Below are 22,658 nucleotides of genomic sequence, written 5' to 3' on the forward strand. Positions count from 1 at the left end.
CATAAAGTCAGAAAGAAAGAGCAATGGTTTGGTGAGGACGGTGTAATCAAGAATAAGCTGTGGAAATATTTTTTGTTCTGTTTTACCTTTAAAACATAAAGTTGTACCTGCAATTCCTGTTTATTGCTGTGGCATTTCAGGATTGTAAACTAGGATTGTAAAGATTTCTCTTCTTATAAGCTAACAGCACGTTAGAAACATATAATACACAGACAGAGATGATACAGTAATATGTAGGAAAATGTGGTTGACAGTGAGGTTTCTGCTGAAGCAGCTATTCGCGACACAAAACCAAACAACAACAAACACTTTACGGCAGTGGTGAATATGGCTTCTCAGTTTAGCGGTGTGCTGCAGCTCACAGACCTCGATGACTTTATCACCCCCTCTCAGGTAACATAACAATCATTACATGATATAACACCAGCTTTACACTAACACACTGTTAAATCTAATGTTTTTCTTCCCATATAAAAAGCAGCGAAAACTTAACTGAAATAGCTAGCATGTTTTATAACCGTAAGCTGCCCTCGTCAGTGCTGCTGTGTGAGATAACAAGTCAAAGATACCATATTAACATGAATTCTGCCGGACAAAAACTTATGAAAATGCAGTGTTTATATACCGGTTTAACTGTTGTTGATATAAAAACCCGCTAAGGATAAAATTATTAAATGCGTGTTAAGCAGTTAGCTTGTTGCTAACGTTAGCAATGATGTAAGTACAGTGCAGTAATGTTGGGTAATAACTCGGTTTTAGTAGAAAGGCATTTTGATAAGTTATACTTTCTCTCACTAAACAATACGGTACTGCAGCTTGAGTTGTTGTCCAAATTGTCAAATTGAAAGTTCTCAATAACTGTAGACCTGGTATTTTGACAGTTTATATTATTTTCTGTATCACCAGAATAGTGTGGCCCTGATGATTTAACTTTTTTATCATTTCTTACCTGTTACGAAGGATTTGAATTTCCTGCGGTGTTGTGGAAGAAAAAAGAAGTTAATCTACTGTTTTGTTTTTAGTATTAACTATTTGAAACTTGAACAAACTGAAAGGAGAAATTAGTAAAAGTACAAGAAAAATACTTGAAACAATTAAAAAAAAATACATTAAAATTAAAAAAACGAGAAAGAAAGTTAGAAAACAAACAACAAAATTACCTGAAAAACGTGCTTAAAAATCTATAATAATTCTGTAACGTAATAAATGTGTAATTATGCTTTAAAAATAGCTTTTCCCCCAGACTGTTTTCCCAAGCTTAAAAAAAACATTTTCCAAATCCACTAATTTCTTTCAATTTATGAAACATTTTTTACCCAGTTGCTCATTGCCTTTTCCCCCCCTGTCTTTGAAAGAATTTGCACCAATTTTCTCAGGGTTCAAAGGTGTAAATACTTAAAGTATCTCCATAAGAGACGTGATGTCACTACAGGCTTCAAATGGTTAAGATCACCATTTGCTTTTGCATTGCAGCAGCTATTCCTCCTGATATAACAATTGAGTGGTGACAATACAAAAAAAATACATTCATACAAAACACAACACAATACACATAAAATACAAATCTACTGTTCATGAAACAATAATAGACCAGCTCTGACTGAATCCATCATGATCTAACAGACAAATATCATAATCTGACCTACAGTAGAATGCCCAGGAAACGTTCACACATAAAAAAATATTCACATATTAGTTAAGTTCCTTCTTAAGTAATGCTCTTTTAGCATTTTTTTTAAACAAATATATTATTTTGTTGTGTAAAATGATTTGGAAGTGAATTTCATTCTTGCATTGCTCTGTATATTACAGTATGTTGAACTTGTGTGTTTTTGGACTTTGGTAAAATAAAACAACCTCTAGCAGCATGCCTTGTTAAATAGTTAATAAATATATAAAAGGAGTCCTTGTTGTTATGCCTTTCCTGATGAAAACCTTTGAAGTTGAGTCTGTCTGAAAATATTAGTCTGTCTAAATCTCCAGCGTTGACTGCTTGTCAATAAGTATTTATTCTCTTTCTGTGTTCTTTAAGGTTGTTATAAATCGCTGTGCTTTTGTTGTTCATAAAATTCATTTAAAAAAAAACACGCATTGAACACAAGCATTTTATAGTTGCGCATGTCTGGTTTTTGTTTTGCAGGGATGTGTCAAACCTGTGAAAATCGAGAAGAAACAAGGTAAATCTGTGGCCAAAATTCAAATAGAAGATGATGGCAGTTACGTCCAAGTTAACCAGGTGGGTGTCGAGCCTTAATCAAAACCTGCATCTGCAGTAAAACTGAAGTATTGCACCGCCGTTTACCTTGAATTCATTCTCCTTGTGTTTTCAGGATGGTGGGAAGCAGAAGCTGGAGAAAGCAAAGATCTCCCTGAACGACTGTTTGGCGTGCAGTGGCTGCATCACCTCAGCGGAGAGCGTCCTCATCACACAGCAGAGCCACGAGGAGCTCTTTAAAGTGCTGCACAACAACAAGGTAGAGAAGGTTGGATGTGTTTGAATGTTTATGTCGTGTGTGTGTGTGTGTGTGTTTGACTATGTTGCTTCTGTCAGCCTTTTGAATGTGATTTGTGTGTCATTTGAACTTCACAGGTCAGCGGGGCCGAGCAGAAGGTGGTGGTGGTGTCGGTGTCTCCACAGTCCAGAGCGTCTCTGGCAGCTCACTTTGACCTCAGCAGCAGTGAGGCAGGCAGGAGGCTTACAGCTTTCTTCAAAAGCCTTGGTAAGATCACTTTTTTCTGGTCTATTTAAGTCACAAAACTCAAAGTAAAACAGGAATTAAAAATGAGAGGTCGATTTAGTCACTTCTGAAGATAATTATCGTTATTGCAGGGGTTCATCATGTGTTTGAAACAAGCTTTAGTCGGACCTTCAGCCTGCTGGAGAGCCAGAGAGAGTTCGTGGAACGTTTCCAGAGGAGGGAGCAGGACAGCAAGGGTCTTCCCATGCTGACATCAGCCTGTCCAGGTATTCCACTAAAAAGCCAGGTTGCTTAATACTGGAGCGTCCTGCCATGCTGGACTTTGTTGTGCATCATCCTCATTTTGTCTCTTTCATTTCTTGTCAGCTCTCCACTGTCCAAGCTTTAGGTGTTTGGTTTTTTTAGGCAGATTTTTACACCCAAGTATCTGGAGCCAATAATGGTATTTGCAGCTGTGATGGAAAACCCAATGTATCTGTTTACACCTGGGTGTATATAATAAAAACAACAACAACAATAATAATAATAAAATACGCTAATGTTGACTTATATAGGGCTCAAAAACGAGTGTCCTGTATCTAATTTCTTTGCTTGACCCGTTTATCCACCATGTCTTTCTCATGCGACAGACTGTGTTGCTCTTTGTACTGTGTCTCCTGACTTTCTTGCTTTACATGTGATTTGTTTTATTTTTATTTTTTGGTAATTTTACCAATTCATTGTCAGAGAATGTCCAAGATTGGCTGGTATTGGCCTTACAATGGCCTCTTTTCCCTAACTTGAACTATCTCCTACCTTGACACGTCAACAACGTTATAGCTAATCACAGCACATAGTGTGATCTAAAATAATGCAATATAGGTATGGTGTAGAAAAAACTGCCGTGTGACTATTCTCACCCGGGTGCAAATTTTATACGGCAGCCAAACTATTTTCATATACTTAAATTCTCGCAATATAAAACTCAATGGATTAATATAATGTTTAAGTTCATAAAACATCATTAAATTGTAGGTAGCTGTGTTAAAGGAGGAACCAAATTGGTGTTGGACCACATAACAGCAACATCAGTCACTATAGTGTAATAATACTTACATTTCTGATATCAGTATTTGCACAAAGACATCTCCTATTGCTCATGTGTCTGTCTCTGTGTCTGTCTCTGTGTGTGTCTCGCTCAGGCTGGATTTGCTATGCAGAGAAGACCCACGGAGAGTTCATTCTTCCATACATTAGTACCACTCGCTCACCCCAGGCGATGATGGGCTCTCTGGTTAAAGGATATTTTGCTGAACAAGAGGTACAGTTACACCTGCACATCAGACATTGGCTTCACTTTTTATTATGTCTTTTATAGAATAACGAATTTCCACTGAGCTGTGTGGGTGTGTGTGTGTGTGTGTGCGTGTGTGTTGTTAGGGGCTAAGTCCACACCAGATCTACCATGTGGCAGTAATGCCGTGCTTTGACAAGAAACTTGAGGCCTCGAGGTCAGACTTCTACCTGGATAAAGCTGAGACTCGAGAAGTAGATTGTGTCATCACATCCGGTACAGTAACTGCTCTTTTTATACTCTTTGTATGACTTTGGAGTATCTTGTCTTTTACACTTTTCTCACGATCGTATAGGAGAAGTCCAGAAAATGCTTGAGGAGAAAAATGTGTCTCTTAACGACGTGGAACCTGTACCCCCAGACACGATGTAAGTTGTGTAGCATTTTGTTTTTGTTAGCCATAGAAAGCATTTTCAGAAGAATACATGAACTCACGCACTACATATTAATCCAGGTTCAGCAGTGTGAGTGGGGGTGAGTACCTGAGTCATGCAGGCAGCGGGTCAGGGGGTTACCTCCATCATGTCTTCACCTATGCTGCCAAGGAGCTGTACGGAGAGGAGGTGAAGGAGCTCACCTACAAAACCCTCAGGTGAGTCTGTCTCAGCAGCTTTAAGAAGCGTCACTGCTTCGTGGTAATTTGTGGAGCCTCATTATACCTGGAACAACAAAGCTTGAATTCAGTATGGATGAAGAACTGCTCCAGTTCAATTATCCCAGAATAGCTTTCCGTGAAGATTATGTTTAATTATAATGTCACTTAACCAGGATTCTAGCTCACTGATTTTGTGTTAGAAGCTTTAAATGCCAAATGCTGAAGCCTACTGCCGCTGTTTTCCCATTTCAACCCCTCTGCCACAGGAATAAAGACTTCCAGGAAGTCTCTCTAGAGAAAGATGGGAAAGTCCTATTGTGCTTCGCATTCACATACGGCTTCCGCAACATCCAAAACCTGGTGCAGAAACTCAAGAGAGGAAAGTCGCCTTACCACTTTGTAGAAGTTATGGCCTGCCCATCAGGTAAAGTGAAATACGAGGAGGTAAACTTTTCTTTTATGTCCGCCAGGACACTTGGGCTCCATTGGTACAGCACATATTTGACACGTCAGAAAGTGTTTACTACCACCACGTTTTTACTAAAACTGGCCTCACTTTTACACCAACATAGACGGGTTCAGTTCTGGATAAATTGGAATCTTCCAGAGCATTTCAAGCCAAAATGAATTAATTCGGACTCAAAAAGTTGGTTCCCAGTCGGAGCCCAAAAACAGCAGCTTTTCCAGTGGATAACTAAAATGGATAACTGCAACCTGCACAATCGTCCCACCAGCACTGGTATACTAATTTGACATTTGCAAGAAAATCAAAGTGAAAAACCCAGCATGTGTCCACTTACCTCTCGTTATTCTTCAGGCTGTCTAAACGGCGGCGGACAGGTGAAGCCCAAACCTGGTCAGAACCCGAAGGAGCTTCTCCAGAAGGTCGACGAGCTCTATAAGGCGGAGCAGTCCCTCTCGCCGGAAGATGACGCCCGCGTGGCCGAGCTGTACCAGTCCTGGCTCCAGAGCATCGGGGAGAAGAGAGCCAAAGAGCTGCTGCACACACAGTACCACGCTGTGGAGAAGATGACAAACGGGCTCACTATGAAGTGGTGAAAACAGCTTTTGCACGGTCCGTGATTAGCAGAGAAATTTTCAGCAAGCACTGACAACAGAACCGTCCGAATACATGTGACTATTTCTGTCTCTCTTTAAAGAGAAGGGTTATGTGAAAAGTTTAATATAAGCTGGTATGCAGTGTGCCAATAACCCTTTAAACTACCTGATTCTTTGTGGAAAAGTTGTGTGCCTGAGAAAGTGGAAGACTGAGAGCAGAGATAATAGACACAATGATGAGCCAAATGCTCTCATCATTTGCACCTACACCGCTGACTGTCCTTTCAGTTGGGAATCATTTGTGTGGGACCTGTTACACTTTGAAAATGTAAGCCAACTGAACACAAAGCAAAATATAATCATTCCTTGTTTATTTAACCTTATGGTTATATATTGAAAAATAAAGATTTTATTTAATTGTAGCCATTTGTTTTGTATTTTTTTTTAAAGATGTCCAACAGAGTAGTGGTTCAGACTCTTTTATTGAATAACCTGACTTTGCTGTACAATTATACGCTCTCACAAAGTGAGGTTTTACTCACTTTGGGATTAAAAGCAGCAATTTACATTCATAATGTTGTACACTGCAGGTTTTTTTCTAGTCTTGTACAATTTATGAGTGCAACATGTCAGACTCATGTTTCAAAATACTGTGTGTAACGTACAGTGAATCAAAATTATACACAAATTTACTTAAATTGTATTTTACAGTAAGTTAACTGTGTGGCGTCCAACTGCAACAGTACGCAAGAGAGTGCCTGTGCAATTTATAAACAGTATGTCTGAACTGAAATTAGTGAAAAATAAAGAAATTAGAAACTTTCTTGTACAAATAAGACTAAAAGAAAGGTTATTTCCCCCCCCCAGAACTGTTTTTAAAGCAATAAATACACAAAAATCACCTTAAAATCTCTTTTTTTGTAATGGAAATTGGTATTAGCAGACATTACCAGGTGCAGTTTGTTTGTGCATAACAGACTGAGAGATCAGCCCTTAAATTCATTTAGCTTTTAGAGATAATAGTTGAAAGCAGCTTTAAACTGACCTCTGTGCAGACATTGTTTCATTAACACACACAGGGGTCGAACAGGTTCGCAACAGAATAAATTGGTTAAATTCAAGGTTAAAGGAACACACAAGACCCTACAGTCTTGTGTGTTGCTGCATTCAGGTGTTTCACTGTTCCTCCTTGATAGGTGAGGATGTCACATGTTCTGATCTCTGAAACTGGATCTCAGGGTCTGAGGAGCCCCCACTCCAGAGCCAACATGACTTGAGGAGGAAGTCTTTCCTTGGGCTTCTTAAACTTGTCTTTTTCCTTCCGGAGGACCCTCAGCACCTCTATGGGGTCCGTCTTCCCCGTGAACTTTTGTACTCCCTCCTCCCTAAAGTAAAGAATTAGGAATACAAAGAAATGTTAACAACTAAAACTGGAAACGTATTCACCAATCTGTCAAGTAGACTAATGATTCAAATGAGTTTATATCATGCTGATACACAGTGATTCGTCATTAAAACAGTGGCAAACTTTATATATGTTGTGTACTGATAATGTTACAAGAAGCAGCAAATAAGTGCATAGTCAAAGTACGTCCATGTCAAAACAGAATTGTCTCAGTGGAAGTAGTATTTCACTGCTGGAAAGATTTTCATAAAACTGGGCTGCCTAGGTAGGAAAATGCAAATACTTTTGACATTAGTGCCTCATGATCAGAGAAAACAGACATAAAGGGCCTACAACTACCAGAATGCACTGCACCACACCGAACCAATAAACGTTCTCACTGGTGGTCGATGTAAGGCGAGCTTGTCCGTTTTGACACAGGAAACAATATGGTGGACGGTTTATAACAAACGAAATAAATATTAGTACAACAGATAGCTAAAATGTGTTTCTGAAAACATTTGAGGTGAGAAATGTGATAATATGCAACTCAGTGACAGAATCTTGGTTTATATTTGATCAACGCTGCTGAATATAAATATTCAAACTCACGAGAGGCGAAGAAAAGGGTTGTACTCAAACTCCTCCATCAGGGTGGATGGCACTGTGGGTTTGTCATCATCATCTCTAGCCTGCAGGCACAAAGAATGTTAGACAATGCAGGAATTTAAATATCAATAAACATGTCTGTATTAAAATGATAAGACCAAAACAATTAGTTATTTATCCACTAGTTGTGTAGACATGCCTGAGATAGCTTATATTACTAGGAACTGCAGTTTTTGGCACTTGGAGGTTGCTGCTTGGGTTTGGTCTTTTGTTTACAATATCAAACACAGAAAATATCTTCTTTATTTTTTTAAGCATTTTTTAATTGTATTACTCACCCGGGCCCAGCTCAGCATCTCTTTAACCTTTTCATTCTCTGGCTCCACCAGCATGGCAAACTTCAAGTTCTTAATGGTGTACTCGTGTCCACAGAATACCTTCTACAGATAAACAAAGCATGATTTAAAGTCAGGAATCCTGGAAAACTCACACACATATGATCAAGAAAAGCAGCATGCACAGCTGCAAATATTAGACAATGTATTGGGTTCATGGTAATGGCAAGGACCCAGACAAACAACACAGGCACTCAGATAAATTTACCAACTTAATGTGAGCAAAATAAAAATGCTGGTGATGACTCTGAGCTGAAACATGATTATTTTTGTTTTGCTCACAAGTACATTTATCTGTAAGTGCCAGTGTTCTGTTGATTTAAACTCACACACATGGCCGTAGAGTTTAGGCTTTGTGCTATTTTTGAGACCTTTTGTACTACGAATGCAGAAAAGAGAGCCAAACTGCACTCAATCCCCTCATTGTACGTGTGTTTACTCATCGTTGTGACTCAGTCTTACACCAGCTCTTATCTGAGGTCATGTTAGCTGTCGTTAACCCCTTCAGGGCTGCACATAGTCAGGACAAATATCTTTTATTCATACTAACCGTGTCTTGGGGTAGGGAGCCGAGCACCTGTGTGAGATTGTGGTGCATCTGCTCTGCTGTACCCTCCAAAAAACGACCGCATCCACCGATAAACAACGTATCCCCTGACAACCAAAAAATAGGACAAGTGGAGGCAAAGGGCGGCCGTCAGTCCCTGTCATTCCGCACGACAACAACAATGAACAATGTGCTGCTCGACAAGGATTCATATCTCTAGCCACTCAATATGAAGTCATTTAGCCACGTGAAGCGACAGTGCATTTTTGCTGTCACACAGTGAGTGATCTGTAAATAGTGAGCAAAAATGAACTTCTCAGATTTCAACTGGTTCACCAGCTCTTTATGTTTACAGACAAAGACCTGTGAACACAGCGGGGGCGTCAGTGCACTCATCCTCCCAAACAAAGTAGCACATGTGACCAGAGGTATGGCAGGGAGTAAATAGGCACCTCACATTGATGGAGTTAAACTGCAAATGGAGAAAACACAATATCAAAAGACAACAAGGCAGAGGCAAAACAAGAAAAACTGTATTTTTGTGAATTTATGTTGAGATCATATCTGGAGACATTTGACCGTTGCTTGTGGGTACCTTGAGTTCCTGTGCGTCGGTGACTTTGTCTGTCAGACCTCCGATCCGATCGTCTCCCCCATACACCCTCAGCCCAGGAACCTCCTTTAGCAGAGCCTCGTTCCCCCGAGCATGGTCCCTGATCAGTTAAAAATGGGTTAATTAATTAACTTGTGATTTGTTCGGGTGTTCTGATGTTTCTGATTTAACAGTCTTACCAGTGATGATGCGTGGTGAGGATGGCTGTCAGAGACAAGCCCTCCCTCTTCACTATTTCTAGCAACTTTAAAAAAAAAAAAAAAAGAAAAAAATTTATTTCTGTTAGCAACAATTCACGTATGTATGTAACTGTTGCTTAATTGACAAGATAATAATAAACAATTGTATTTTAATTGATTATTCACAAATACACCAAAGAGTAGTCGATAATCAAACTAACCTAACATTTAATTTATTGTTAGTATGTACAATTACTGTGGTTTTCTCCTATTCTGTCTTAATATTAGGCTTACAGTATTACAGTAGAGTTTAGTATAACAGTTCCAAGGTATATATATATATATATATATATATAAACAATCCTTTCTCACTATTGTAGGGGAGAAGGAGGTGAGAGATACATCAGAGGATGCACTAAAGATAAACACTAATCAATAAAAACAAATTAAGTAACTTAAAGCAATATAAAATAAAATAGTTTGGGGGTTTTTTGTTTTAAATTTATGCAAACAGACAAAAAAAAAAAAAACTGATATTACAATAATAATGTGCACCACGTGTCTCACCCGGTGTGGGACAGCAGGGTCCACAGCTATGGCCTGTTTACTCTGCTCCTCAATCACCAGGTACATGTAGTTGTCCTCCAGGATGGAGATCACCTTTACCTTCATGGCACCCTCAAACGCATGCGCAGCACCGCGCGCGACACTTCAGGAAGAGTTTGATTACTCAACATTAGGCTACTAATATCACCCAGCTATCACGTGCACTCCATATTAATTATCACTGACACTGTTAAGCATTAAGTTAGCTATTAAAAGCATGATAGTGTAACTCCTCTGTCAGCAGCGCCGGCGTTAAAACTCGCTCTGATTCGGCTGATGTGTCATTAAACTGAATATTTTACACAGCTCGAACATGATTGACGATTTGAATGATCTACACACGTCAATAACAACGTATTTACCTTCGCTTAGCTGTTTCCGATGAGGGTGTTTAATCGTTGTCCGCTTGTGATGCTCTAAAAATTATTATTTACATCGCTGCATTCAGACTCGGAGTTATCGCGACATCATCGAGCCAAACATGTCAAATCCAAGACATTTTAATCGAGCCGGAAACATTCAACAATGAGTATCAGGCTGTGGTCATCAGATATTTTAAGCACTTGGTAAGGAGTTATGTTTTTTAATTTGGCTTAGGGGAGGGAAATCCAACTTTACAGTGGCCATATTTTGTATTTATTTTAAATGCAAAAACTGTATTTATTTATTTATACTCTCTCTTTCTCTCTCTCTTTCTCTCTCTCTCTCTCTCTCTCTCTCTCACACACACACACACATATACATACATAATTCTAAATCTTATTTAAAATAAAAACAAAATATGGTCAATATCTGAAGTGCCTCTCCGTTTTGCACCAAATAAATTAAGGTCATAAATTACTTTGCAATTATTTTATTATGTTTATATATGTGTGTGTATGTGTTTGTGTTTGTTTGTGTGTGTGTGTGTGTGTGTGTGTGTGTGTGTGTAGATTTGCTTAAATGTCACACTTTTTATTACAAAAAATAATTTCAAAATGATAAAAATATATCTGGATGTAAAATACTATGGAATGAAACATTATCTAGTCATTATTTATTACAATTCTAAATTACTCAAGAACTCATAGTACTTAAGTACAATTCTGAGGTACTCTACTTGAATATATCATCTTTCTAGGCTACTTATACCTCACATCAGAATTTTTTAAAAAAAATTTTTTTACCTTACTTCACTATACTTTTGACACCTTTAGTTAAAAATCTTATTTTGTAGACACTGACTTTTATACACAGCATACATCATCATGTGTCATGTAATGTACTTATATAGATTTAACTGCACCCACCTATCAGCAGATAAAGCCATTGTAATATATACAATAAGAAGAGAGCAGCCACCTGCTTTTCACTAACTTACCCATCTACCTTGCAGTGCACCTACCTCACCATTTCCTGTGATGTACGGTAGAGACTGCGTGTTTATTCTCTATATGATATCACAATATGATATATATGATAAAATAACAGTTGGGCCATTTTGCATAATGAGCACCTTTAAAGTACATTTTGAATGACAGTCTTTTATTTCTACTGTCTCAAATGAACTGTGTTTTATTGCCTTTTTCCAAAAAGCAACATACAATATTCTGAGATTTTAGTTAACATGCAATGTGCATTCAGTGTATGTACCATTTAATGCTGACACATCAATGAGTAGACGATGCTTTACTCACAGAACGCTTTTGAATAATGGAAGAAATTAAAAGCATGCGCTGAATTTTACATAATAACCAAACAAACACTAGCTCCTAAGCAAAATGAAAAGAAATGCCACGGGGAAACAGATATAAATCTTTTCGGACAAAGAAATTATTTTATCAATTTACAGAAATTTTACACTAACATTTGTCCCTCAGGCGGCTCCCTGTCCTGCTGAAGTTCATATTTGTACACTGATATTTTACAACGTAACACTAAATAGACTCTAAAACTCAGATTTACAGATGAAAAAACATATTTCTCATATAAAGCATTCAATTTATGGCCATATATTCCTTAAACTTATCACACCCGAATCATCCAAACAAAGCAGATACACCTAAAACAAGTTTATAGCCATATTAGGGCTGAATATGGTAATTAAAAAGTGTGTGTTGACTGAGAGTGAATGAAGTAGAGCTCCTTGCTTTAAAGTTGAATTGCAGACATTTTCTGTAGTACACTATGTTGTTGTTGCTGTTGTTGTTGTTGTTGTTGTTGTTGTTGTTGTTGTTGTTGTTGTTGTTAAGAGACAGTCAGCCTGAGTGATCAGGCCATCACTCCTTGGGCACCCGGAAGCTATCTTTTTCTTTCCGAAGACTTCTCATAGTTTCAATCGGGTTTGTCTGCTTTACGTGGTCCTGCACGGACTTCTCCCTGAATTAATCAAACATATAAACACTGTAATTAACTCAAAACATCCTACACAGACACACGTGTTGTAAGAAAATAAAATATCGTTACTTAGTATAAAAATATGCTCTACATACTTTACTCTCATAAAGGGGTTAAATGTGAATTCATCTGCCAAAGTGGACGGGATGGTGGGTTCTCCATTGCTGCATTTCTCCTACAGAAACACAGAAGCAGAGTTGTTTTTATTTTTCAGCAGTTTCAGCAGTTTAATGATCATCTTGTTTAGGCAATGATTTCTTGGATGTGATGCATCAAAGTCAAATACCTTTGCCCATGCCAGCTTCTTCTGAATGACCTCATTGTCTGGTTCCACATGACGTGCAAATTTCAGATTGCTGACAGTGTACTCGTGACCGCAGTAAACACGCTTCAAACACAAAACACACCACAGTTAGTCATTCAATATTACAGTTAGCACTAACACAGGATTCCCACAGCTTATTCAACATCAAATTCAAGGACTTTTCAAGGACTTTCCAGGCCCAATTCCCACAAAACAGCATAGTTTGTGACGCAGATAAAGGTTAATTACTGTTATAATGCTGAGAATGTTTATAATAAGAAGTAGCAGGCTTTACAGACGCTCACAATCCACGGTTCTCACATACAAAATTTCAAAACTTCTTCATGACTTTACAAGTACCAATAATAATAATTTTTAAAAAAAATTCTTGCCCTACTTGCTCTGCGGTTTTTCAAACGTCAGTTTCAAAGCTGCTGGCATACATGGAGGGAGAGACAGACAAAGAAACGGACCTGACGGTTAAACAAAATGTTGTCACACATCTACTTATTAACAGCTGCAAAAAATAAATTTGCCTTTATGATGCAGTATGTGGAGGGTTACCAAGGGAAGAACAACATTTCAAGACCTTCCCAAAACTTTCAATGATTTTTACTTATTACCTTTCCACACCTGAAAAATGTGATTTTGAAATCCCATGACTTTTCCATGACCGTGGGAACTCTGTTTCTCTTCACTGAATCTCATCGCAGACAATATCATAAGAACTACTATTTTTGTATCAAATACATAAAAATCAAGCACTTTTTATGCCTATTTTTAAAAACTTTTAAGGCCTTGATTTTTTCGCATACATACACAATTTTTTTAAAGATTTCAAAGGCCTGTGGAAACCCTGCACATTACAGATGGAATACATATATATTTACCGTTTCAGGAGGCAGGCGACCCAGAATTTCTATCAAGGCTTTGTACATCTGCTCAGCCGTACCCTCGAAGAATTTACCACAACCGGACATAAACAGCGTGTCCCCTGCATGGCAAAAAAAGGTCATTAAAGGTCACACATGACAGAGTGCTGACTTGTCATAAAGGTTGCATTAATACTTATCTGTCAAGCTTGACAAATTAAACCAAATTTAGAATAAGGGACATCTCACTGCGCAGCCACAGACTTCATTCAAATCAGTGTAATGATGGAAAAGCAAATTATAATGAGAATCTGGAGGAAACCAGGTGAGCCCTCTTTTCAGGAACGGTTCATTATATGCAAAAAGTACAAAATACAAACAAATCTGTTTCAGTTCTACGAACAGGACTGAGAAATATGTCGTCGAGTGGGGAGACTACCTGGAGGACATCGCTAATAAGGACAGGTCTTGCAGTGAAGCTCACACCAAGTAAATACTGTAGTTCTCGTGTACACACTCTTTATGTTTTTGAGATCTAATTAGCTGCTTGCAAATTAGATTAGATTGTACTTTTTTTTAATTTATGTATTTATCTTTATTTATATATATATTTAACTGATGAGCATGATTTATTATCATTATTATTTTTTTTTTGACCACTTGTTTATGTTTATTTTCGAGACAACTTGCAGGTATACACTGATCAATAACTGCTTGTCAAATCACAATAAATATAAATATCAGGACATTGAAACACAGGTTAACAAACAAAAGCAGCACATAATAACACCTAATAACAAATGTATGCATCATGTAATACAGCCCTACTATCATTACAAAGATAGTAACGAAAAATTTACACCTGCACTGATTATTAATTATCATTATAATTATTATTATTACATAGGAGTCATATGATTTGTTGACCAAATCTGGCATTATTTCTGTAAAAAAAGGTCAATAAAATAGTAAAAAAAAAATTAAAATAAGGTTTATTAAGTAGGTTTTACATAAAGGGAATATGCTTTGTTGTTTGATGCATACAAGACACATATTCCTGAAAAATAAAAGCAAAAGCAATTACTGCAAAATTAAAGAACCGTAAATATAGAATAGAAAAATTACAATATGAGTGAAAAATACTATTAAATAATACCTTTGTTTTAAAATGAGGGAGCTGTGCAGATTTGTGCATGAAGGTTAATTTGTGCAGTTCATCTGATCTGATCAGGTTACCTGTGAAAACAGCAGGCGGCTCGGTGCTGTTTTGTTTCGTCACATAATAGCAAATGTGACCAGTTGTGTGACACGGTGTGAACAGGCATTTGACATCAAGTGATCCAACCTGAGACACAGTGACACCTGTGAGCAAACATCAGTCGCTTGATATTTGGATTGTAGCACAGACAGTTATATAGTCTTACTTTGAAACTGTTGGAGTGAGAAACTTTCTTTGTAAGACCATCAATTCTGTCGTCTCCTCCGTAGACCCTCAGTCCTGGAATTAACTTCACCATCTTCTTATTTCCACCGGCATGATCCCTGAGGAGAGAGTACTATCAGTGTGGTGTTACTACTCTAAAAAAAAAAGTAGTAGTTTCATGCGGGTACAATATTGTCTCTCATCATACTAACATTGTTGGCCGCTCATCTTTAAAGTTTTCCGAATGCTCTCGTGAATAAGGTAAGCAAACAGTATCCAGTGTAAAACTATGTGTATATTTAAACATTATTTAACATGTATCTTACCAGTGGTGATGAGTGGTCATAATTGTTGTCAGTTTTACGCCATGTTTTTTGACGGCCTCCACAACCTGTTAAAAGCACAAACGAGCTGAACTGAAGTAGCGCCTAAAATGTGAGTCAATTATTTAAGGTGTGGGAAAACTAATCAAACACGATTTTGATAATTTTCAAAATATTTGTTAAGCAAAATCGCAGAATGTTTGCACGTTCCAGTTTCTCATATGTGTTTTTTTCTGATTTATATCATTAAAGTTGAGTATTTGTTGGTTTTAGGATGAATTTCAATTTTGCTGAGGAAATGTCTGATGGCTATTTTGCACTATATTTTTTTTATATTTTACAGCTTAAACATTAATCAAAAAAATATAGAGAGAGTAAACTGAAAATAATCATCAGCTGTAGCCCTAAATGCAGTAATATAATTTTGTTGAACGTAGGCTTAAATATAAGTAGTTTTGCAGTGCTTTTATTTGCAATACTGCATTCAAAAACTTACCAAAGTACAAGCACAGAGATACCAATAGCAAAGTGTATTAAACACATAAAAAATAAAAGTACTTTTTATGCAAAACATGCCCTTTTTGACTGTTATAATATTATCGTTATTGGAATAATGCAGTAACAGCTTGAGACATGTTGATGTGAAAGCTGGTCAATGTGGAGGAAATTTTAACTTCTTTATATAATATTGGTTAGTTTAATCTATATACTGTTTCAAACTTGACAACATAAACATATATGGGTTCTTTTCTACTTCCTTTTGTTAATATTTGTTAATGCAGTAGCTGACCACCAAATTATAAAAGGTATTAGCCTTTAGGTTCTTTGGGACCAGAGCTGTTGCCCTTGCATCAAATGACGGTACATTACATACTGTGAGACAATAGAAATTTGCCAACCTTTGGAAATGTTGCCATAGTGTTTACACAGTGATAACATCCAAATTATATCTGTGGACGGGTTGCAAATACATTAACAGGAATGATATTTGGAAACATTGTTTTTGTGATTTTAAACTTGTATATCATTTTGCTTTCATTATATGATTAAGTACTCTGACCGCTCAAGCATTTAATTTGCTGCATTACCCCAAAATGGACATTATTGACAGTCCTACATATATCTTTATGGTGAGAGGACAACACACATGCATACAGTACCATAACAAAGTGGTGGTGTTAAATTGACTTTAAAATCGAATGCATTTGTATAAAAACAGGGTTGCATAGAATGGATATGCTCAAATAAAAATACTATACTATAATGCACAGACCTTTATTGGCTCCACAGGGTCAACAATAGCTGCTTCTCTGGAGTCCACATCTATCAGGAGGTACATGTAGTTGTCAGAGAGTGCAGGAAGAAGTTCAACCCTCATGTTTGCTTGTTCCACCAGAGAGGATTTCCTCACGGCGCTGTGAAGGAGGGCAGCTGCTTGGGCCTGGACTTCCACAGGTGCTTTGAGAGAGAACACAAGTCAATATTTGACACACTGACATGACGACACTCTTTGTTAGTCTTAAACAATTCATTTCATTCCTGTAAAAAGACATGTAAACCTATACAAAAATGTAATATATGACCTATATGCCCCTATATCAAGAGTGATGTTGCCATATATGTTACTTATAATGCAATATATTGTGATCACATACAAACATCGTCTGTATTTATGGAGATATAATGGAGTTAATAACATATATGAAATACCCATAGCAAAATTTCTACTATATGTACATGTATCAAAAAATATCTATATGATGAATTTTATACCATATACCATATATGCAATTATATAACAACATATACAACAATTTTATATATTTATAGGATGCTTCTATATGCTTCTTGCAATAAATTAACACCAACATTGATAGACATGGTCTTGTTTCAGAGTTATAATACAGGCTCACAATCTACTAACAATACTATTAAGCTTATATGTATTGTTGCCAAATACATATTTATAATTTCTAAATATTAAAATCCTAGTGATCATTGTTTTTTATTATTACTGTATTTCTATTTTATTTTTTGCATACTTTACACACTCAGCACACTTTACATATTCATAATGTTAATATTCATATACTATCGCTAATTGTTTATTATTACTGTATTTCTACTTGATTTAGTATACACTTTATACACTCAGCACGTTTTACACACACGCAAATACACACACACATATATATTTTTTTTAGATATTCACATCCTGACGCTACTTGTTTTTATTACTGTATTTATATTTCATATTTTCTAAACTTCACACACTCATCACATTATACATATCTAAAATGTTTAAATATTCACATACTAGTACTAAATGTTTTTATTATTGCTTCATTTCTGTTTTGGTCTATATTTCTCTATGTTTGACATCATGACGACTGTAACGAACCACAATTTCCCCACGAGGATCGCTAAAATATTCCTGTAAATTAAACATACGTACACATATTACTCATCTGTACGGGCCCTGTCCCTATAAATATTTACATTATGCAGCCACAAACACCAGGATATGAATGCCATTATGCTGCAGTCACTGGACACGTCTTCAGCCTGTAAGCTGTCTGTGACATGACACCATCAAGTAAACAACGTTAGCGTCGATGCTAACTTTAAACAAAAACACACAAATACATTATTTATCAGCCAGCACGCGACGGCATCGATGAAACCTGACTTACTGTGAGGAGGTTACGTAATAAGGTGTTTGCTAAGACAGGCTAGCTGTGTTCACCTGACAGCTCTCGTCTTAAGACACGTCAAAATAAAAACATGTCAGCCACCAGTAACTAGTTAACGTTCACCTAAATACACCAGCTAACGTGCTAAATTACATGCACGCGAGCTTGGTTGCAAGCTTACCAAATTTGAAGGCTGTTGCAGCTCCAAGTAGAGCGCAGGCACTCCCTGCAAGAGACCTGAATAACATAACAACGGCAGATAAACGCTTATCACTGTCCTGCAAACCAGAAAAGTTTGGTTCTGGTTTACTTCCGTGTCCGCCTACTCTTGAACTTTAACCTCCCAGGCTGCACCAATCAAGTCTGGGGGAGTAGATCGGGAGAATAATAATAATAATAATAATAATAATAATAATAATAATAACAATAATAATGATAACAGTAATAATAATAATAATAATAATAACAATAATAATGATAACAGTAATAATAATAATAATAATAATAACAGTAATAATAATAACAACAATAATAATATAATAATAACAGTAATAATAATAATAATAATAATAATAATAATAATAATAATAATAATAATAATAATGCGTAAAATAAAATAAAATTAGATTCAATATCCAAGATTCAAAGTGTTTATTGTCATATGCACAGTATGGAAACAGAAAAGTTTGGTTCTGGTTTACTTCCGTGTCCACCTACTCTTGAACTTTAACCTCCCAGCCTGCACCAATCAAGTCTGGAGGAGTAGATCGGAGAATAATAATAATGATAATAATAATAATAATAATAATAATAATAATAATAATAATAATAATAATAATAATAATAATAATGCGTAAAATAAATAAAATTATATATATGCATATATAATAAATTGGTTAGAGACATAGTTTTTAATGGCGGATCTATAAAGATACAATATGTTATGCTTGAGAGATTTTATTTAAACGTCCCAAATATGTCAATAAAACAGCTCTGATTTTGATTTGCTCTTGGACTTAATTCACAAATCATCAACTATAATTTCATAATTTAGGCAATGAGCAACTTCAGAGGAAATGAAACCCAAAGATTAGGAAAAAACCTGAAAATTATTAGATAAATAAATAAATACATAATAAAAGTAAAGAGAAAAAAAGGAAATGACCCGAATAGTGCTTTTTCTTTTCTTTTTCTTTTTTTCATTTTCCCTAACTTAAAAATAATTGTCTTTATAATTTCTTTTTTTGCGGAACAGTTCTTATCACGTTACTCAATTTTATTTCACGCGTTCAAAAGAAATCAAACCAAGTTGCTCAGATTTCAAAGGTGTAATACTTATAAATGTGCCCGAAAGCACTGCAAGAAAAGTGATGTCGATCCAGGTTTCAAAGGGTTAAAATTCGACTTTGAGTTCGCTGTGTCTGTCCCTTCTGGCTTGCCGTAGGTTAATAACCTCGCTTGTCGGTCAAAGTTTAGTTGATCTGGTGCTGACAGCTTCAGAGCGGCTGCAACCTTCACATTTTTTACACAATGACAGCACGAAATATATCTCGATTCTGGGAATGGGGGCGGAAGATAATTTGTGTCGGGAGAAATTACGCAGATCACGCCAAAGAGCTGAAAAACGCGATTCCTACAGAGCCCGTGCTGTTCCTGAAGCCGCCCTCTGCTTATGTGAAGGAGGGCTCCCCGGTCCTGGTGCCTCAGTACTCCTGCAACCTGCACCATGAGGTGGAGTTAGGAGTGGTGATCGGGAAAGGGGGCACCTCCATCCCTCAGTCCGCCGCCATGGAGCACGTCGCAGGCTATGCTTTGTGCTTGGACATGACGGCCCGGGACATCCAGGACGAGTGCAAGTCCAAAGGTCTGCCCTGGACCCTGGCTAAAGCCTTCAACACATCCTGCCCCGTCAGCGACTTCATCCCCAAAGAGCGCATCCCCGAGCCGGGCAACGTGAAGCTGTGGCTGAAGGTGAACGACCAGCTGCGGCAGAGCGGCTGCACGTCGCAGATGATTTTCTCCATCCCGTATCTCATCAGCTACATCAGCGAGTTCATCACCCTGGAGGAGGGGGACCTCATCCTCACCGGGACCCCCAAAGGAGTCTCCGCCGTGCAGGAGCACGATGAGCTGCAGGCTGGGATCGAGGACGTTGTCACCATGAGCTTCAGAGTGGACAGACAAGACCAGTGATGAAAAAAAGACAATAAATAAACACTCAGACTCATAAACAAAGTGTTTTTGCTGGAAAGTGGACTTAAATTCTTTTAAATAATTTCCAATATCTGTGTGGATCAGCAGGTGGCAGTGCTGTGCCATCAAAACCAAATGTCCATCCAGATGCTGCTCCGTAAAATACATGAAAACAAGAACAAAACTGTTTACGTTAATTGATCTCGTGAATGATCTGTTTGACTGTATTATCCAGCCAAAGATGTGGAAATCATTCATCATTCATTTTTCTCAGGTCATCAGTGGTGGAACAAGTGTTCAAAACTTTTCTCAAATAAAAGATGCAATAATATGTTGTAAAAATATTTTTGTTACAAGTAAAGGTACTGCATTTAAAATGTAAGAAGAGTGCGGCGTTGGGAAGGTTACTTTTAAAATGCATTAAGCTACAGATTACTAGTCATTAAAATGTAATAAGTAATGTAACTATTTTAATTACTTTATCGAAATATTGTACGCTATTACATTTGATTAATTTTGATTACTTTTCCACCAAATCTTTTAAACTGGACAACAATGCTGAAAGTGGGAATAGAAAGAAGGAAGAAAAGATGCCAAGCAATAGGATGAATGTTAAATTATACATATAAAGTTTTACCTTTTTGGGTGCACCCCTTTTGTAATCACCAATTTTGATCAGTAACTGTCATTTAATTACATTTTTTTCTCTCAGAAACTAACTGATTACAATTACGATTATTTTGTCATTTAATTACATGTAACTAATTGCTCCCCATCACTGGAAGTATGAACGTATTATCAGCCAAAAGTTATAAGTATTACTATAAATGCATTAAAATCCAAGTATCATAGTAATATTGTAGCTGATCAGCTGGAACTGACCCCCGTAAGTGCGGTACTTGAGCAAATGTATTTACTACACAAAAAGTATAATATTTCTTGTGTTTCAGAGACAATAAAACACCTTCAGTCATACCCAAAAAGTCTTAAAATTGATATAGAGGTAGAGTAAAAATTAAAATAAAGTACCAATAATAAAGTCATTAATAAATTTTTCATCCCATATGCATTTCTATATTTTCACCCGCATGTGTACGTATGATAAAGGCTACTTCTTCCAATCACATTGAACAGTGCAGTCTGCATTAATGCAATGTGCCTTTGAGAAGCTTAAATGTGAAGTACAGTTTATCCCAGATGAGTTCAAGTTGAGAAAAAGTCCTGTTAGTGAGGGAGTTTAGAGGATTTAGAGGGTTTGGCACCGGCCACCTGTGGTTATTCATAAATTTGGAACACATTTTGCTGCTTGTTGGATTAGCTGCGATGTGTTTTCTTCCTAATGGACCACGTTTTGATGCATTTTTGTAACTGCAGAGTGAACCCTGTTGCCCCTTTCTTTAATGTTGTCTGGATAGCGTTTTCATATCTAATACACCAAAAAAAAAGATCTGCCAATTCCTTTAATAAATAAAACTGTGGTATTTCTGTTCATCCTGTGCAATTTTGACTTTCAAGGCTGTGCACCTTCATCATGACCACATTCTTCCCGGACTGTTTAACATCTGTTCCAGGTTCAATTACATTTCTCCCACAGGCTTCTCTGTTTTCAGGATCAATCAGAGCGTCCATCAACCTGTCCCGGGCCAGTCTGCAGTAACCCGAGTCTGCGTACATCATCTCCCCACACCTGTAGGGCACGTTATCTCCGAGACTCACAGGACCCAAGCACTGGCCCTTGGGGTACTCCGGGCTTAAATGTGTCCATCATTAGAGCAGTTATGACAGATTCAATTAGATTTGGAGTCTGGGAAATGTAGTCGTGGCCTGTTTTCCAGAGCGGGGTTAGAGCAGTGCACAGTGTGGCATGTGCACACAGGTGTCGTCTTTTATGAGATATGAATCATACTGTTCATTGTCCCCGTGTGACTGAAGGTATTACGCCCTCGCAGGTTTTAACAATGGCTTCAAAGCTGGCGCTCAGTTCTGGTTTAGCGTTCACCGCATGAAGCAGTGTGTTGTCATCGAGCGGGACTCTAAAGAGGTATATATTTGACACTTTCAAGGGAGACGGGATTACGTGGAGACCACAGACTTCCAATTCAACACACACGGACAATGATCTCACCTATGACATTAAAACACACCAGTTGGAGCCGAAGTGCAGAGATCTGAGAGGAGTTTCTTGTAAATAAAGTGGATTTTTACCCCAAAAGTGGCATAAACGTCCTGCTCGATCATTTGGTAGAGCACATTTTGAATCACTGTATTTTAGTGAAAAATGTGTTGAATTTAACTCAACCTGATTGAGCGATCTCTAACATTCGGTTTAGGTATGTTATGCCAAAAAAATCCACTAGATGTCGCTTTGTCTTTAAATAGGAGGCCTTTTCAGTTTGCCTCCAACAGGAAGTTAATTTTTTTTTTTAATCGCACCAGACTTGAGGGCTCTGTGTGG

At 37.3% G+C, this 22,658-nt stretch overlaps 4 protein-coding genes across 5 annotated transcripts; 2 read left to right on the forward strand and 2 right to left on the reverse strand.

The window, feature by feature from the left end:
* Nucleotides 1-254: 254 nt before the first annotated feature.
* ciao3 (cytosolic iron-sulfur assembly component 3) lies at nt 255-6,108 on the forward strand. The gene is made up of 11 exons (XM_042505444.2): nt 255-393; nt 2,141-2,236; nt 2,331-2,474; nt 2,591-2,720; nt 2,831-2,965; nt 3,881-3,999; nt 4,119-4,248; nt 4,328-4,400; nt 4,487-4,624; nt 4,894-5,051; nt 5,445-6,108. Exons 1-11 carry the CDS (start codon nt 328-330, stop codon nt 5,684-5,686), a joined length of 1,431 nt encoding a protein of 476 aa, XP_042361378.1. The 5' UTR covers nt 255-327; the 3' UTR covers nt 5,687-6,108.
* A 41-nt stretch (nt 6,109-6,149) lies between these two features.
* LOC121956987 (hydroxyacylglutathione hydrolase-like protein) lies at nt 6,150-10,530 on the reverse strand. The gene is made up of 9 exons (XM_042505446.2): nt 10,382-10,530; nt 9,981-10,122; nt 9,414-9,478; nt 9,217-9,334; nt 8,985-9,093; nt 8,625-8,728; nt 8,018-8,119; nt 7,683-7,762; nt 6,150-7,071 (listed from the first exon to the last, which is right to left on the reverse strand). The coding sequence occupies exons 2-9, from the start codon at nt 10,083-10,085 to the stop codon at nt 6,921-6,923; spliced, it is 834 nt and encodes a 277-aa protein (XP_042361380.1). The 5' UTR covers nt 10,086-10,122; nt 10,382-10,530; the 3' UTR covers nt 6,150-6,920.
* Nucleotides 10,531-11,557: 1,027 nt separating this feature from the next.
* LOC121957192 (hydroxyacylglutathione hydrolase, mitochondrial-like) lies at nt 11,558-18,338 on the reverse strand. Of its 2 annotated transcripts, none has more exons than XM_042505720.2 (9): nt 18,192-18,338; nt 16,591-16,775; nt 15,321-15,385; nt 14,996-15,113; nt 14,808-14,916; nt 13,590-13,693; nt 12,682-12,783; nt 12,491-12,570; nt 11,558-12,377 (listed from the first exon to the last, which is right to left on the reverse strand). In XM_042505720.2, exons 1-9 carry the CDS (start codon nt 18,256-18,258, stop codon nt 12,278-12,280), a joined length of 930 nt encoding a protein of 309 aa, XP_042361654.1. In that variant the 5' UTR covers nt 18,259-18,338; the 3' UTR covers nt 11,558-12,277. The 2 variants fall into 2 exon arrangements, with proteins under 2 accessions (XP_042361654.1, XP_087925235.1); XM_088069109.1 differs by lacking the exon at nt 18,192-18,338 and adding an exon at nt 18,011-18,104.
* Nucleotides 18,339-19,439: 1,101 nt separating this feature from the next.
* fahd1 (FAH domain containing oxaloacetate decarboxylase 1) lies at nt 19,440-21,694 on the forward strand. The gene has a single exon (XM_042505722.2). It carries the CDS (start codon nt 19,541-19,543, stop codon nt 20,201-20,203), a length of 663 nt encoding a protein of 220 aa, XP_042361656.2. The 5' UTR covers nt 19,440-19,540; the 3' UTR covers nt 20,204-21,694.
* The last annotated feature ends 964 nt before the right edge of the window (nt 21,695-22,658 follow it).

This window comes from Plectropomus leopardus, chromosome 18 (assembly GCF_026936395.1).
Source record: "Plectropomus leopardus strain MGB_pleo_1.0 chromosome 18, ASM2693639v1, whole genome shotgun sequence".
NCBI lineage: Eukaryota > Metazoa > Chordata > Actinopteri > Perciformes > Serranidae > Plectropomus > Plectropomus leopardus.